This window comes from Sciurus carolinensis, chromosome 11, assembly GCF_902686445.1.
Source record: "Sciurus carolinensis chromosome 11, mSciCar1.2, whole genome shotgun sequence".
Taxonomy (NCBI): domain Eukaryota; kingdom Metazoa; phylum Chordata; class Mammalia; order Rodentia; family Sciuridae; genus Sciurus; species Sciurus carolinensis.
The window spans coordinates 116,792,999-116,809,075 of record NC_062223.1 but is presented as its reverse complement, the minus strand read 5'-3'; the positions used below and the strand labels follow the sequence as shown (position 1 = coordinate 116,809,075).

Below are 16,077 nucleotides of genomic sequence, written 5' to 3'. Positions count from 1 at the left end.
CCTCATCATCCCAGAGACTCAGGAGGCTGAGAAAGAAAAATCCCAAGTTCAAACCCAGCCTCAGCAATTTAGGTTCTAAGCAACTCCGTAAGACTCAGTCTCAAAATAAAATAAAATAAAAAGGACTGAATATGTAGCTCAGTGGTAAAGTGCCCCTGGGTTAAATCCCCAGTACAAAAAAAAAAAAAAAATTATCAGTCTGCAAGGATTAACAGCAACCCCTACTCGGCCCATCCAAAACAGATGCTGGTGCTAAAAGACCTGAACTAGGATAGCAGCTCTGTGGTCCTAGGTCTAAGTACTGAATCCTATCACAGGGACTGTCAAGTCAGTCTACACTCAGGTCTGAAACATGAGGCAACTTAGCAGAGAAAGGGCACTGAGTTGTCCCTAACTATGTAGGGAAGGTTTGGAAAAGATGATCAATTAAAACCAATCTCCAGTATCAGATCCCTCTGCCTCTGACAGGCCAAATTAGTGACCCAAACCCCCATGACTTACCATGGTTTCCACTCCACAGGCAGTGGCGCCACAATGCCCTCCCGTGCCAGCCACATCAGTTCTGGTTCTTTGATGGGATCAATACCAATCTCTCGGGCAAATTCAACAATTTCTGTGAGAGGCAGGAAGATGGAAAGTTAAGAGAGATGGGAAGTGGGGTGGTGGAGGGAAAGAAGAAAAAATCATAATCAATCCATTTTTTATTTTGCCTTAACTTTTCCAAATCCTCTTCAAAGAGAAGCCATTATTTCTCTAAATATAAATAATAAACATATAGAATTATTTCCTTACATCTCAAACAATTTATAAAAGATACATCTAAATCAAAGCAAGCTAGCTCCATACTTCCAAGAATATAATCTAAAACCAAGTCTAACAAAGGTGAAAAAAAAAAACTGAAACCAAGGCTTCATCATGGTGGCAGCCTCAGGAAGAACCCAAAAGCCACAACCGGAATCATCCAGGATGAGGGCAACCTCACCAGCAGGAGATAAGCTCTCCCAAGATTTGCAAAAGCACTCATCACTCAATCAACAAGCATGTACTGAACAAATTACAGACAACTAAGCCCCTTAAGGACCTTACAAACACACAAATAGAGTGTGAACCAAGTGACACATGATGTGACAGCAGTATGTGCCATGGGAGCAGAGCAGGCAGTGAATAATTTCACCTGGAGCAGGGAGATAGCCAAACTGAGAAAGTGAATGAGGCTCAGGAGGTCTCCTTCCTACCGACTGAACCCTTTCATCCATTAAGGGAATGGTTTCTTTTCAATTTCGCTATATATTTTGGACTCTAATCCTTTTGCTTCAAGCATTTAGAATTCTTTTGCAAGAGATCTAGAGAAGAAGAGAGATATATGTACTGAATAAAGAGGTATCTCACCTTTCAGGGGAAAAAAAATAGATGAGATGACCATTAGAAGATGTCATTGGAGGCCCTAAGGAATGATGAAATAAATACATGAGGGACATCAACGTTTGCGTTGATAATAGCCCAGACCAGAGATATATTGCCAACGAGTCATCTCAGTGGAGAATTTGGACTGTGACATCTGCAGACTAGAAAATAAAAACCAAAAAATTCAAAGGACCAGCCAGAACTTGGTTGGCCAGGGACTGACTTATTCATTGATTTTCATCAATATTTTTTTTAGTGACTCCCATATGCCAGCCACTACATGCCATGAATAAAAGAGAAATGGTCACTGCCTTTATGGGGTTACATTCTAATAGAAGAGATAGTCAGCAAAGAAGTAAGCAAATAAACAAAGAATTAAACCTTCTGATAAATGCCATGAAGGAAGTAAATAATGTCTAAGAGAAGGTCAAGGTGGAGGGGCACTTGGATGCCAAGGAAAACCTCTTAGCAGTGGAGACACTAAACTAAAACCTGCAGGAGACAAAGAAACCAGCCATGCAAAGGACTAAGGGAAGAGCATTCAGGTAGAAGAGAAGGTACAAAGGACATATGGCAAGATGCAGTTTAGCCCATCTGGGGATTTTCAGAAAGCCAACAAGACTAGTAGAAAAAGTCTGGCCAGGTCACAGGGAGCCCTGTAACCCCAGGAAGGGTGTCATATTGAATATACAGAAGAGTGTTATTACAGACCAGTCTGTAATCCCAGCAGCTGGAGAGGCTGAGGCAAGAGGATCATGAGTTCAAAGCCAGCCTCAGCAATAGCAAGGTGCTAAGCAACCAGTGAAACCCTGTCTCTAAATAAAATACAAAATAGGGCTGGGGATGTGGCTCAGTGGTCAAGTGCCCCTGAGTTCAATCCCCAGTACCCCTCTCCCACACCAAAAAAAAAAAATCATTCTGGCTATTAGGTGGAACACAGACTGGACAAGGGCAAACCTATAAACAGTGAGCTAATTAGGAAGCTACTCAGACAGTCCAGGAAAAGAAAATGATGGCTTGTGATTAGAATATCTAAACTTGGACAGAAAAAAATAATTTCATAAACATCCTTAGAAAAACCTTGACCTCATTTACAATAGCAATCAAAAAAACACAACATACAGGTTGAGTATCACTTATTCAAAATGCTCAGATGTAAGAGTGCTTCACGTTTCAGATTTTTTTTCAGATTTTGGAATATTTGCATAGGCTTTACTAGTTGAGCATCCCTAACCTAAAAATCCAAAATTAGAAATGCTCCACCCAAAAAGTTTCAGATCTTGGAATATTTTGGGTTTTGGATTTACAGAGCATGCATGTTCAATCTATAGCTAAGAAATAATCTGAGCAAGAAATGAGTAACACTTATATGAATAAAACTTGAAGTCATTCCATAAGAGCACAAAAAAAGAAATATGACATTCTTGAGTAGAAAGACTTCACTTCATAATGGTGATAGTGCTCCCTAAATTAATTCAAATGTTTAACAGAATTTTTTCCAAGTACTAACAGTTCCTCCATATACAGCCCTACCCAGAACTTGATAAGGTGATTTTAAAGTTCATGGGGAGAAAAAAACAGACAAAATAGCAAAGAAAAAAAAAAAAAAATAGCAAAGAAAACTTTGAAAAATGAGCAATGAGAGCATTTTAGCCCTACTAAACATTAGTATTTATGACAGAGTCTCAATAAGTAAGTGTACAGCAGTGACATATGAATAAGCATTCTAATGCAAGAGAAGATACACCCAGTACAGTATCCCAATCAGAGGGGAAAAGAGAAGCTATTCCATTATGGTATGGGAAGAAAACAGGAGAAAAGTATTTTCTCCTTGGAATGGGGAAGGCTTTTCTAACTATGATACATAATTAATTCAGAGGCCAAATGAGAATGGACTAATATATTTAACATTAAAAAGAATTCTTGGGCTGAGGATATAGCTGAGTGGTAGAGCATGTGCTTGGCATGAGCAAGGCCCTGGGTTCAACTCCCAGCACCAAAAAACAGAAAACAAAACTTCTCTCTGGCAATCAAACACACACATACAATAAACTATAAATAAAGTCCAAGGTTAAATGTGGGCTCATGAGCTCCTAGTGGGTACAAGAGTTCTTGTTCCACTCTAACATATCTAAAAACCATCTAGTTTGTAAACAAAATTTGTATATCCAGGTCCATAACTCTTCAGAATTTCAAAGGAATTTTCACTCCAAAAAATAACATAGAGTTTCAAAGAACACGCTCTGGACTTAGAATACTAGGGTGGATCCTCTACCACTTAGTAGGATTGAATAGAGGAAAATTACTTAACCTTTCTGTGCCTTGATTTCTTCACCTATATGATGGGGACAATAATAGTACTTATTTATGGAGTACTGGCAAGGGTTGAAAAGGTAACAAATATCAAATTCTTTAAAACAGAGACCAGCAGCCAGGAATGATAGCACACACCTGTAATCCCAGCAGCTCAGGAGGCTGAGGTGGGAGGATCAAAGCTAGTTCAAAGCCAGCCTCAGTAACAGCAAGTCGCTAAGCAACTCAGTGAGACCCTGTCTTTAAATAAAATACGAAAAAAAAGGCTCAGTGGTTGAGCCCCAAGTTCAATCCCAGGCACCCAAAAAAAAAAACAAAAACAAAAAGCAGAGATTGGCACACAATTGCACAAAATAATGTTATCACTATTATTAATAAGATCATTATTAAAAAATCAAACACTGCTTTAGTTTGTTCTTAACAAATGGGGGGTGGGGAGCCAGGGCTATAAATTAGTGGTACAGCACTCGCCTAGCATGTGCAAGGCCCTGGGTTCAATCCCCAGCACCACAAAAAAAAAAAAAAAAAAAAATTGGGTTTGCCTCAGGAAATGTTATATTTCATGGTATCCCCTACCACAAGTTCATTTAAAACTAATCATTATGGGTCCAAAAGAAAAAAAAAAAAAAAGTTATCATTGATCTAACCCAGGTCAGCAAATTTCTTCTGTTCAGAGCCAGATAGCAAATACTGTAGGTTTTGTGGGTCATTTGGTCTCTATCATTACTACTCAACAATGCTACCATAGTATGAAGGTAGCCACAGGTCACAGAGAAGCAAATAAGTATGGCTGTTCTCCAATAAAACTTTATTTACAAAAACAAGCAAAAGGTCAAGTTAAGCCCATGGGTTAGAGTTTGCCAACCCTTGATCTAACCCAAATACACTGTGCATGTAAGCAGCCCTGAGCCTGTACCACATGTTACATTGCAAGAACAAAAATAAATCAGACATAATCCCTGCCCTCAGAAAACTACTACAATATACCTCAAGCCTCTTACCTTGCTCACTGGGAATATAGGTCTCATCATAATCTTCCTCCAGAACCAGCTGGTCGCCTATACGGATGGGTCGTCCGGCCATGACTGATGTGAGCTCAAACACCTGGATCCCAGAGACCCCCAACCAGAGAGAATATCAGTGACTCGACTTGGAAGGGTAAAGGTGGAACAGGGTCATGGAGCATCTGGGTCAGACCAGACCCTACATGCCAACTCTGCCAAGAACTCTCTAGGCACCAGGGATAATAGAGGGTGTGGGATCAAGAGCTCAGAACTCAAGTTTCACAGGTTCTGTGCCTAGGAAAATTCCTGAGATGCACCTCCCAAAGGTGCTGAACACTCAGTGAACCACAATAGATCCACAAGCCTAACTCTCTAAAGAATTTTACTTCATAATCTCCTTTCCAAAGAGGAAAAAGAATTACAGCACAGGACCCTCAAACAGAAAACCCCAGTGACACCAAAATAACAAACACCCATATACCAGCACACTCCAGTACACAGTCATACCTTTACACCCAACAATGCCCACAGGGAATCCAGGAAGGAAGCAGATACAACTTCAGTGGTAGCAGAAGGCAGGAGGGAAAAATTCCCCATGAAGCATAAGAAAGGCACTCTAGACAGGGATCATCCTGGACCATAGCAGGTGTTCTGGAATGTAAAATAACAGCATGCGTGGCAGGGACCAGAGTGGAAAGCCAGCTAAGGGGCTACTCATAGAGTTTTGTAGACCATGCTAAAAGACCTTGATCCTATCCTGGAGAAAAGGGGAGTCACTAAAGGATTTGGGAAAAGAAAGCAACATGCAGTGGTCTTTTTTGTTTGTTTTTTAAGGACAAGAACTCTGGTAGGACTGGCATGGCTAGATTGAAGAAATGAGAAACTGGTGTCAGGAAAACCTCTTAAGGAGGCTACCATCCAATTGAAAGATGATGAGTGCTTAAACTAGGGCAGAAACAGCAGGAATGGAGAAGGGACAGACACAAGGAACATAGTGATATCAGACTTAATAGGACCAAGATGTTGGAAGGACAGAATGGAAAGGAGCTACAATGGACTAGATTATGTCCCTCCAATATTCAAACACTGAAAAACTAGCCTGCAATGCGGTTTTATGGGATAGAGTAGTTTAGAAGTGATTAGGGTTAAATGAGGTCATAAGGTTGGGGCCCTGACCTGACAGGATTAGTGTCTTTAGGGTTGGGGTTGGGGCTCAGTGGAGGAGCACTTGACTAGCACAAGTGAGGCACTGGGTGCGATCCTCTGCAACACATAAAAAATAAATAGATAAAGTTATGTCCATGTACTACTAAAAATAAAAATAAAAAATAGATTTAAAAAAAAAAAAAGAAGAGGGCTGGAGAGATGCTCAGTTGGTAAAGTGATTGCCTTATAATCACAGGCCCTGGGTTCGATCCCCAGCACCGCAAAAAAAAAAGAAGAAGAAGAAGAAGAGGTAGAGAGATCAGAGTTCTCTCTCCAAGTGAAGACACAGCAAGAAGGTGGTGGCCATGTGCAGGTACCAGGAAGAGATGTTGATCTGTGACTTCTAGTCTCCAGAACTTTGAGAAAATGAACTTCTGCTACTTAAGCCACCCAGTCTATGATATTGTTATGGTATCCTGAGCTATGATGGGAGTCCAACTTGAATCCAAGATTTCTAGCATCCAGTAATGGAACAACACCAAATTCTTCAACTGACAAGCTGGTACAGTTCTAGAATTGCTCCTCTCTTCCCGTCCCTAGTCCCACCACCACCTCAGGACCCCACTAATTTTCTCCCATAACAGCTTCCATGCTGACGCCTGATAAGCAGAGACAAGTTGTCACATAAAATAGCTGCAGTGTACAGCCCTGCTCAGAGCCTTCCCAGACCTTGGGAGGAGTCATCCATACCAGGTGTGATCGACCAAATGAGTCTGGCACAGCAGGTTCTGTTGCCCACTTCTTCAGAAGCTGTCACTCTTTCAGCTGTAACAGTGAGCATAAAAATGGCTGTCTTCACGTAGAAAGACCCTACCATCTAAAAGGTCAAGACTGGCCTGGAGTAAGTGCTTAGAAAATGGTTGGATTTGGCGACTCTCAGTCTACCCCAGATCCCTGTAGAAGGACCCCTGACAAATGACAAAGGACCAATCAAAGACCACTACATGCCTTCTGTGACTATGACAGCACCAATATCCTGCCTTAGTTCTCACAGACATAAACCTCTTCATCAGTCCACAGGACCCTAAGGGAGCCAGACTCTGCCCCTGACCCTCTCATTCTCATCATGCTGCCTCCAAGAAGGAAGACAAACAAAAGGAAAAAGGTTCCTCTCTGCAATACGGAAGTTAAAGTGGAAATCTGCTTATAACCCTAAGAACCCATAACACCCTACATACAGTAGGGTACTCACACCTCTACACAGTCGGAGACAAGGACGGCCTGACTCTCGACTCCAAAGAGCAAAACAGAAATGGACCAAGAACCAGGTAGCAGATGAAGCCCACTGCCAGATGGCTTAAGGAGTTACCTGAATCTTTAATACTCTTAATTTGAGAGAAGAGGGAAAGAGAAAAGGAAAGGATCCACAGGTAGGGAGGACTAAATAGTAGCCTGAACATCAGGGTGAACAAGCACTTATCAAGCATGGCTCTATATAATGCATTGTATTAACTATCACAGAATTTGAGAAAAATCTGCATTTAAGAAATGTTACTTATCCCTACATAACTCCAACCTCCAGAAAGCATAAGACAGATACGACTTGTTTTCATGGCACAAACCCTAACTGAGCCAGATGTGGTGATGAATGCTTCTAATCCCAGTGGCTTGGGAGGCTAAAGCAGGAGGATCTTAAATTTAAGGCCAATCTGGACAACTTAGTGAGACCCTTGCCTCAAAACAAAATTTTATAAAGGGGCTAATGATGTAGCTCAGTGGTAGAGCACTTACCTAGTATGCAAAAGGCCTGAGTTGAATCCCCAGTATGGGGAGGAAAAAAAAAAACAGATTCAATTGTCACTCCCTTGAGTTACAGCCCAGTGGACTGTGACCATTCCAGCAGTCCCAGAAAAATGTATAATACAAATGAAGTAAAAGTGCTGAAAGAAATTAACCTGATTAGATGGTGCCTATGCTGAGAACTGAAGGATGAGTAGGTATTCACCAGAGAAAGAAATGTGTTCTAACAGCAGAAGTACCATCATGTGCAAAGGTCCTTCTGTAGGAAACATAACCTACCAAGAAAGAAAAACACTAGAGATGATGCTGGAGAGGATGGCAGAAGCCAAGACATGCTGAGGACCTGGCTTTATCCTAAAGGAAATGGAAGCCAGGCAAAGGTTTTTTGTGGGTTTTTTTTTTTTTTTTTGGGGGGGGGGGCGGGGGGGCGTGGATCACTCTGGCAGCCACTGGGAATGTGGACTACAACGGGGGCCAGGTTGGAAGGAAGAAAAACCAGAACGGCTGTGGGTAGATGAGGAACAAAACCATGATATGGTCTAGGCTGGAGATGGTAACAACCTGGACTAGCTTGGTTACCTAGAAAATGAGGAGTCCAACAAAGCAGTCATTAGAGTTGCTATGGCAAATAAATGTCATATCCTAAGGTTTTCCTCCAGGTATATGACTATGAGGGACATTCTAGTCAATCATTGCACCCCAGACATGGCTTCGGAACCCTCAACACTATACTACAGTCGCAGTCACCAAAGATCAGACAAAACCTAATAAGACCTACTCACTACTTGACCTAAGCCTCACTTCGAGCCTTAGAGTTGTTGGGAACGGTCCCTCACCTGCACTCACCAATTTCCTCCCAATCCCAGAATCTAGAAGAAAAGGAGTGGCTCACACATCTCCTCCAGAATCACCAACCTCCTGCCAATTCAGAACCACCTCAGCACTGGGGATACAGTTTTCATGTGTTCACAGGCGTATTTCTCTGACTATTATCTTCTTCATGTGGGTTATCTTTTGTTAACCACAAATTTCTGAAGGCCAAGCTTATTCCTCTTGATTTTCCAACCAAGCCTAAAATGAGCTTATATAAACTATAGGAGCTCAATTACTGCTACACACCACACTAACACAGAACCAAGGAATCCTGGGAGCTGAAAATGCCCATGGTAGCATTTGTACAACTTCCCCTCCAATGCTAAAGATCCCACTCCATGCTTTAAGTGACAAATGGCATAGTGGTAAAGAACCAGCTATTTTATTTTTTATTTTTATTTGTTTTAATTAGTTATACATGACAGAAGAATGCATTTCGATTCATTGTACATGAATGGAGCACAACTTCATTTCTCTGGTTGTACACAATGCAGAGTCATACCATTCATGCAATCATACGTGTACCTTGGGTAATGATGTCTATCTCATTCCACCATCTTTCCCACCCCCAAAAGCACCAGCTTTGAGGACAGAAAACCTACAGTCAAATTCCAGCTCTCTCACTTACCAGCTGTATGACTTTAGGCAAGGTACTTCACCTTTCTAAGCCTCAGTAATCTCATGTGTATAATTCAGTGATGATAACCTATATTGAAATATTATTGAACAGTGAATGAGACAATATTTGAAAAGTGTCTAGCACAGTTCCTGGTATACAGTAAATGTCAAACTTAGTACTACTAATGTTACTGTCACCAAAAACAAAAATATACTGGGCTGGGAGTGTAGCTCAGTGATAGTGTGAGTGCTTAGCAAATGTGAGACCCTAGATTCAATCTCCACCATCAAAATAAATAAATAAATAAATAACAAAAGTATCTCAAAGTGTTGTGAGAAGTGGTTCAATGTAAAATGCTTAAAATATAGTAAGATTTCAACAAATGCTAGATGTTACTATTATTACTACTACTTCCATATTTAAAGAACTCATTCTACACTCTTCCAGAAGACATATCCAATACCACAGGAGAAAAATTAAGGTCATTCAGACATTCAATAATCATTTATTGAACACCTACCAGGCATTAAGCTAGATAGTAGGGCTACAAACCTGAATTCAGCCTACTGGGAAGCTGGACATATAAACACATGACTACATCATGTGTTAAATATAACAGGACACAAAGATAAGGGTAATTAATGTTACTTTGGAAGTTGTGGGAAAGCATCACAGATATACAGCCACTGAGATGATTCTTGAAGGTTAAATAGGAGCTCACCAGGATACAAGTAAGGGAACTTAAGGCAGAAGGAACTGCATACACAAAAGCAAAGAGGCAGGAAAGCATTCCAAGAAACTGATTATGAAAATAAAAGCTTAAATTTACTTAATACTTTCTATGTTCCAGAACTGTACTAAGTGCTTTATTTACATCAATCATCTCACCTGATCCTCTCAGCTAAATAGAAATTATCTTCAAATAAGGAAACTGAGGCTAAGCAAGGTTAAAAAAAAATTTTTTAAACTTGCCCAGAGTTTCGCAGCTAGTAAACAGCACAGCAGAATATGCAGGTATCTGACTCCAAAGCCTGTGCCCTTAACCATTTTGACATGATCAGAGTGCAAGGGAGAGTGGGAGGAGTAGCAAGAGAGAGATAGAATGGAAGGCAAAGAATGTATCATAAAAGCTTTAGAAGGATTGAGGCTGCCTTTTGTACCTGATAAGGGGCTATCACAAGATTTCACAAAGGAGACTAAGATTGATGAGTTTCATAGTTTACAGAAACGAAAGAACAGAGGCAGAGTAATTGCTTAGGAAGTTATCCTTAAAGTCTTGGCAAGATATTATGAATTAAATAAGGGGCTGTGAGAATGGAAAGGAAGGACGAGAGGGTAGGAAGGGCAGAATAACAAGGCTAGATGTATGTATGAGTGAGGGGAGGAGGGAAATCAGAGCACTTCAGTCATATATGGTGATTCTAGGCTTTCTCCAATAGGCCAAATTATTTATACTGCCTAGAATATAGCACATGTCCTATTTCATATTACATGAATGAATTCCCAGCGTAGCCATGGCTGGCTGTGTGGTGAAATCCTTCACTAAGATAGAAGATACAAGCAGAGGGAACAGATCCCAAGCACCAAGAAAGAGATGATCAGCAAGCAGATCTAAGCTCAGGAAAGAGGTTCACCCGAAGAGTAGTCTGATGAATAGATGGTAACTGAAACTCTGGGTGAAGTCACCAACAGACAAGTGGTGGGAAGAAAAGGGGCCTGCGAAGGGTGAATCAAGAGAACCAGGGGGAAGGGAGTCCTGGAAAGTAAGTGAGGAGATGGAAATGGAGAAGCTTGAATCACTGCAGAGAACGAAAAAAAAAAACAAAAAACAAAAAAAACTTCCCAACTTCCCCAGCTGGCCAAAAGATGGCATAAGGTTGGGCTAGACCGGGACTCGGATACGGGTGCAGGGGGCAGGGGTGAATCCCACAAGAGGATTCAGGCACGGTTCCGAAGGCCGGGGCCTCGCACAGGATTGCGCCGGAGGAGCGAAGGAGCGACCCAAGTAGCTCTCACGTCGTTTCAGCGCCCTCACTCTCCCACCCGCCGCCGCTCACTCAACGGCCAGGCCCCTGCCACCTACTCGCAAGCGGGCGAGGTGGGGTTTTGAATAAATGCACTCTCGCCCAGCCGCTCCTTTTTCACTTCTTCCCTCAGTTCCCGCCCACACTCTACATTCCGCTCGCTGATACACCAAGGTGCCTCAACTCACCCGCAACCCTCCTTTCCCCGCCACACCACCCGCTCCCCCGAGGGAGTCCTCACCTGTCCCCCACCCCGGGAGCTTGGGGGCGATGGCTCTGCGCCGCTTGCCCAGCACCACCCCGGCTCCCCGCTTCCAGGGACGCCGGGGTGTTGCCCTGCAGAGGCCAACAACCACTTCCGGAAGGGGACCAACCTAGCAACTGAAGGTTCCGCCTCCAGCCGGAGCCAATAGGTGCCTGACCGAGGACTCTGAAATTGGATTGGTTCAAGGTCCTGTCGGGTCACGCAGAGTTCTGCCCGTTTCCGTTGCACGATGGGAGTTGTAGTTCAAAATACTTGATGGGGCTCCAAATAGGATTAAAAGAGAACCCTGTGTTTAGATATAAGGAAAATTTCTTCCAGGGCAGGGGAGGACAAGTCATAATATTTATAGTAACGTAAATTATCCAAGACAGTTTATTAGTCATCTCTTTTTAGTAATGTGGTTAATATAGATGACTAACAGTAATCATTAATAATCAACCCATGGACTGGACCTTTAATAAACTAAAGAAATATGAATATTAGGTAATATAGACGCCAAACCCCTCCCCCACCACAAAAAAAACACAAAAACTGGCTCCCTTGTACTCCGATTAAATCAATGAATACTTGACCAAGAATTAAGAAGCCTAGTTTCTATCATCCATTTTTCACCAGAGCACAGGATTCAGTTTACATGTCTGCAAAATGGTGATAATAACATCTGTCACAATTATTTTGAAGAGTCTGTTGAAGAAGGAAAAAGAATTACACAACATGTAGACCCTGCACACTCACTATCTGGCAGAATTACTATTAATATAATTCCAAAGAATATAATTCCATGTAAGAGAGTTTTGCTTACATGGAGGGCAAATATTCTTTTCTCTCTATATAGTCAATATCCTAGAGAAGTTAAGAGGGGAAAAGGCGGCTCTGGTCATTCTGTCAATAGAAAAACAGGAACAGAAGAGGAGATGATGAGGCCATTCTAGAAATGTATCTGGTTCCTCCTATCTCTTGAAACTAGTCCCTGCACCACTTAGTCTGAGCCCACAATAAGGAACTTGGATAGTTGTTCCTGTAGATCCCAAACCAGATAGTTGGAATATATTTCTCATACTTAACTTCCTTTTTTCTCACTGCAGATGAAAAAGCATTGGTCCTCTTCCTTTACACACACCTTAAAAGTCTTACTCAGGGGCCAAAGGGACTAGCCTGGGAAGAACCACCAAGGCTCACCAACTAACTCACCACAGACATGCACAAAACAAAGATTCAAAACACCATGGGTAGTTCCCTATATGCACAAACTTGCAATCAATGTAGTTGATTTTGATTGTCATCAAAATTCTTAACTTTAACTTTTGCCAGGCATGGTGGCACACACCTGTAATCCCAGCTCCGGAGGCAAAAGCAGGAGAATCACAAGTTCAAAGCCAGCCTCAACAATTTAGCAAGGTCCTAGACAACTTAGTGAGATCCTATATCAAATTATAAAAAAGTAGAAAAGGCTGGGGATGTGACTTGGTGGCTAAGCACCCCTAGGTTCAATCAATGGTACCAAAAAAAATATTTTTTTGTACCTTAATCTTGGTTCCCAACTCATGGGAAGAGCTAATAAAATAAGGGATACTATGGGTATCATATTTGCATTTTATCAGGTTTTCCTACAAGTTTGTACTCAGAAATGCAAACCCATTTATCAAATGCCCTTAGGCAAACATAATTAAGAAAGTTTTTTTGTTGTTGTTTTTGTTTTGTGGCATTGAACCCAGGGGTACACTGGTACTGAGCTACATCCCCAGCCCTTTTTAGTTTTTATTTTGAGACAGGGTCCACTAAGTTGCTAAGGTTGGCCTCCAACTTGTGATCCTCCTGACACAATGTCTGAGTCACTGGAATTACAGGCCTGTGCCACAAAGCCCAGAAAGGAAGCAAGTCTTGTAGGGTGGAGGGATAACAAAAATAACACAGCAATAGATACACCAATATACCCAATCAGTGAAGAAGAGAGAGAGAATTTCACTCATTATAGGTCAGAGAAGAACACTTAGAGATGATTTTTTAAAGATGAGGGGACGAGTCTCACAAAATTTTTCCTATCCCCACATCAGAAATTCTACTGTTAGAACTTTTTCTTCTCTTATATACTATTTATTTGGAATACACAGAAAACATACCACATGAAGAGAAAGGAAAACACTCATTATTCTTGCCACTTTTCTTTTTTTAAGAAGCAGTGTCTTGTGAGGCTGACTTTGAATTCACATCCTGTCTCAGCCTCCAGAGTAGCTGGGTCTACAACCATGCACTGCAGCCAGCAATTCTGACACTTTTTGCAGTACCAGGGATAGAACCCAGGACCTTGCATATGCTAAGCAAAGGTTCTACCACTGAGCTATACCTCCAGCCCTCTTTATGACTTATTTCAAGACAGGATCTTGATAAATCCCCCAGTTTGACCTCAAACTTGTGATCCTCCTGCTTCAACCTTCCAAGTAACTGGTATTACAGGCACGTATGCTATTATTTTTAATGGTTGTTTGAGAGGTCATTGAATAAAAGTCACCTCTTTTAGTCTCCTTTGATAATGTTTACTTTGTTTCCAAAGTTTCGATATTGTGTACACTGCTGGAATTCCCCTGTTTTGTGGAATAGAGTCCTAGAAATAACAATGCTCAAAGAGTTAGTATTTCTTACATTTTAATAAGCGTTGCCAAATTACCCTCCCCCCAAAATGGAATAATTTACAACCAACACATTCACTAGCACCAACACATTACCAATCTGAAAGGGAAGGAAGAAAGGAAGAGAGGGAGGGAAGAAAATGGTACTTAAATACTGTTTTGTGTTTTTTTCGTTATTAATGAAGTTAAACTTTTTCATGTTATTGACCATTTGCACTCCTTCTATGAATTACCTATTCACATCCTTTATTCATTTTTCTATCACATTGCTTGGGGGGCTTATTGGTTTGTGGAAGTTCTTTGTGTATTGTAATTAACCCTTTATCTCCCTGTTGTATAGCAAATGTTTCCTAATGTGTAGTTTATCTTTTAACTTTGCAAATGTCACTTTTCCCCATAATTGCAGTAGTAATACTGCTAATAGCTAAGCTTTATGGACCATTTACAACCTGCCAGACACCATTCTGCGTGCTTTGCATGGATTATGTCATTGATTTCTTACCTTAAGAGGTTTGTGCTATCATTACTTCGTTTTACAAAGGATAAAATTGAGCACAGACAGGTTAACAAGCCTGTGGTCTCCTGGTTACTGAGTAGAATCAGAATTGGAATACTGACAGTATCGAAGGACTTCTATTCTACAGAAGTTTTAAATATTTAAGTAGTCAAACCTATCCAGTTTTTTTTTTCTGGGTTTTGTTAGGGAGGTTGTCTTCAACATAAGATTGTGAAAATAATCTTCTTTTTCTTCTTTATTTCTATTTGTAATATAAAGCTCTTTGACCTATCTGGGATTTATTTTTAGATGAGATTTGGATTTGGTTTTCTTTCCTTCCAAGTGCATTGCCAGTTGTCCCAACAACAGTTATTGAATAATGCATTTTTTTCTCTGATATTAATTTCCTCTGTATCTATATACGATACTCATACATTCTTGATCTGTTGATTTATTTAATTCTTTTTCTGATGCTAAAGATAAAAACAGATAGCCATGCATGCCTGGCAAGCATTCTACCATGAGCCACACCTCCAGCCCTTTACATTTTTAATGTGTCTAATCACCTTATTGTTTAGTATTTTTCATCATAGCATTTAATCTGCAGATAATGACTTCTTTGTTTTTCCAGTATTTATAGCACTTGTTCCATTTTCTTATCATATTGAGTTGGTCAGATCAACCTAGACTCTGCAGAATAAGAATGGTAATAATGGCCTTCCTTTTCCTAAGCCTGATTTCAATGAGAATAACTTTAGACTGTAACAATAGGTTTTCTATGATTTTTCACTACCTTTACCTGCCCCCCACCACCACCTTCCCTGCTCTGTGTTGGGATTGAAAGCAGGATCTCAGGCACATGCTAAGCAGAAACTCTACCCCAGAGCCACTGAGCCACATCCCCAGTCCTTTGTTATCTTATTTAAGAAGTTTCCCCTTAGTTTTTGCCTTTTATTTTTTTTTCATCAGAGTGACTAGGGAATTTTGTCAAGGGCTTTTCACATCTGATAAATATCATAATGACATAATCATATAGCATTTCTACTATATGTAATTAGAGTCCTACAGCTTTTTGTTTTAAAGGCTTACCAATTAATATGTTGATGCTTTGTGGAGTTATAACACTTCAAAGCTCTCTGCAGTCATTCATCCTTAGCCTAGCTGGCTGACAGTGCATGAATCAGGGGATCATGAGGATTTATACCCCAAGAGCATCAAAGGTACAGATTCAGATAGAGAAGACCCAACTAGCTCTTAATTGCCTGGTGATTGCAGACTCTGGTGAAAACAGACACTGTACATTCCCCTTGAACCCTTTTTGTGTGGTTTGCTGCCTAGCACACCCTTCCATTCCTTTAATCTTGTTCCCCTAGTCTCTGTTCTGGAAATACTACCCATTTTTAAAGCTCAAATTAAATACCACCTTCTCCCATTGAATCTTTCCTAATTTCCCAAATGTCCCCCAAATCCCTACTCCTTAATGCCATGTCCTTTGTATGTAACCCC

At 40.9% G+C, this 16,077-nt stretch overlaps 1 protein-coding gene across 8 annotated transcripts in view; it reads right to left on the bottom strand.

Annotated features, from left to right (window-relative positions):
- The window catches only part of Cep164 (centrosomal protein 164), a 64,864-nt gene extending 53,330 nt beyond the window's left edge, over window positions 1-11,534 (bottom strand). For 3 of the 8 annotated variants that reach the window (XM_047518823.1, XM_047518826.1, XM_047518827.1), the window contains exons 1-4: window positions 11,425-11,503; window positions 5,229-5,372; window positions 4,719-4,821; window positions 502-613 (exon numbers count right to left, since the gene is read on the bottom strand). In XM_047518823.1, the coding sequence (XP_047374779.1) occupies window positions 502-613; window positions 4,719-4,821; window positions 5,229-5,318 (305 nt within the window). In that variant the 5' untranslated portion in view covers window positions 5,319-5,372; window positions 11,425-11,503. Of the gene's footprint in view, window positions 1-501; window positions 614-4,718; window positions 4,822-5,228; window positions 5,373-11,424 lie in introns of those variants that run through there. The other 5 variants (XM_047518829.1, XM_047518824.1, XM_047518825.1 and 2 more) reach the window with 4 other exon arrangements.
- Window positions 11,535-16,077: the final 4,543 nt, after the last annotated feature.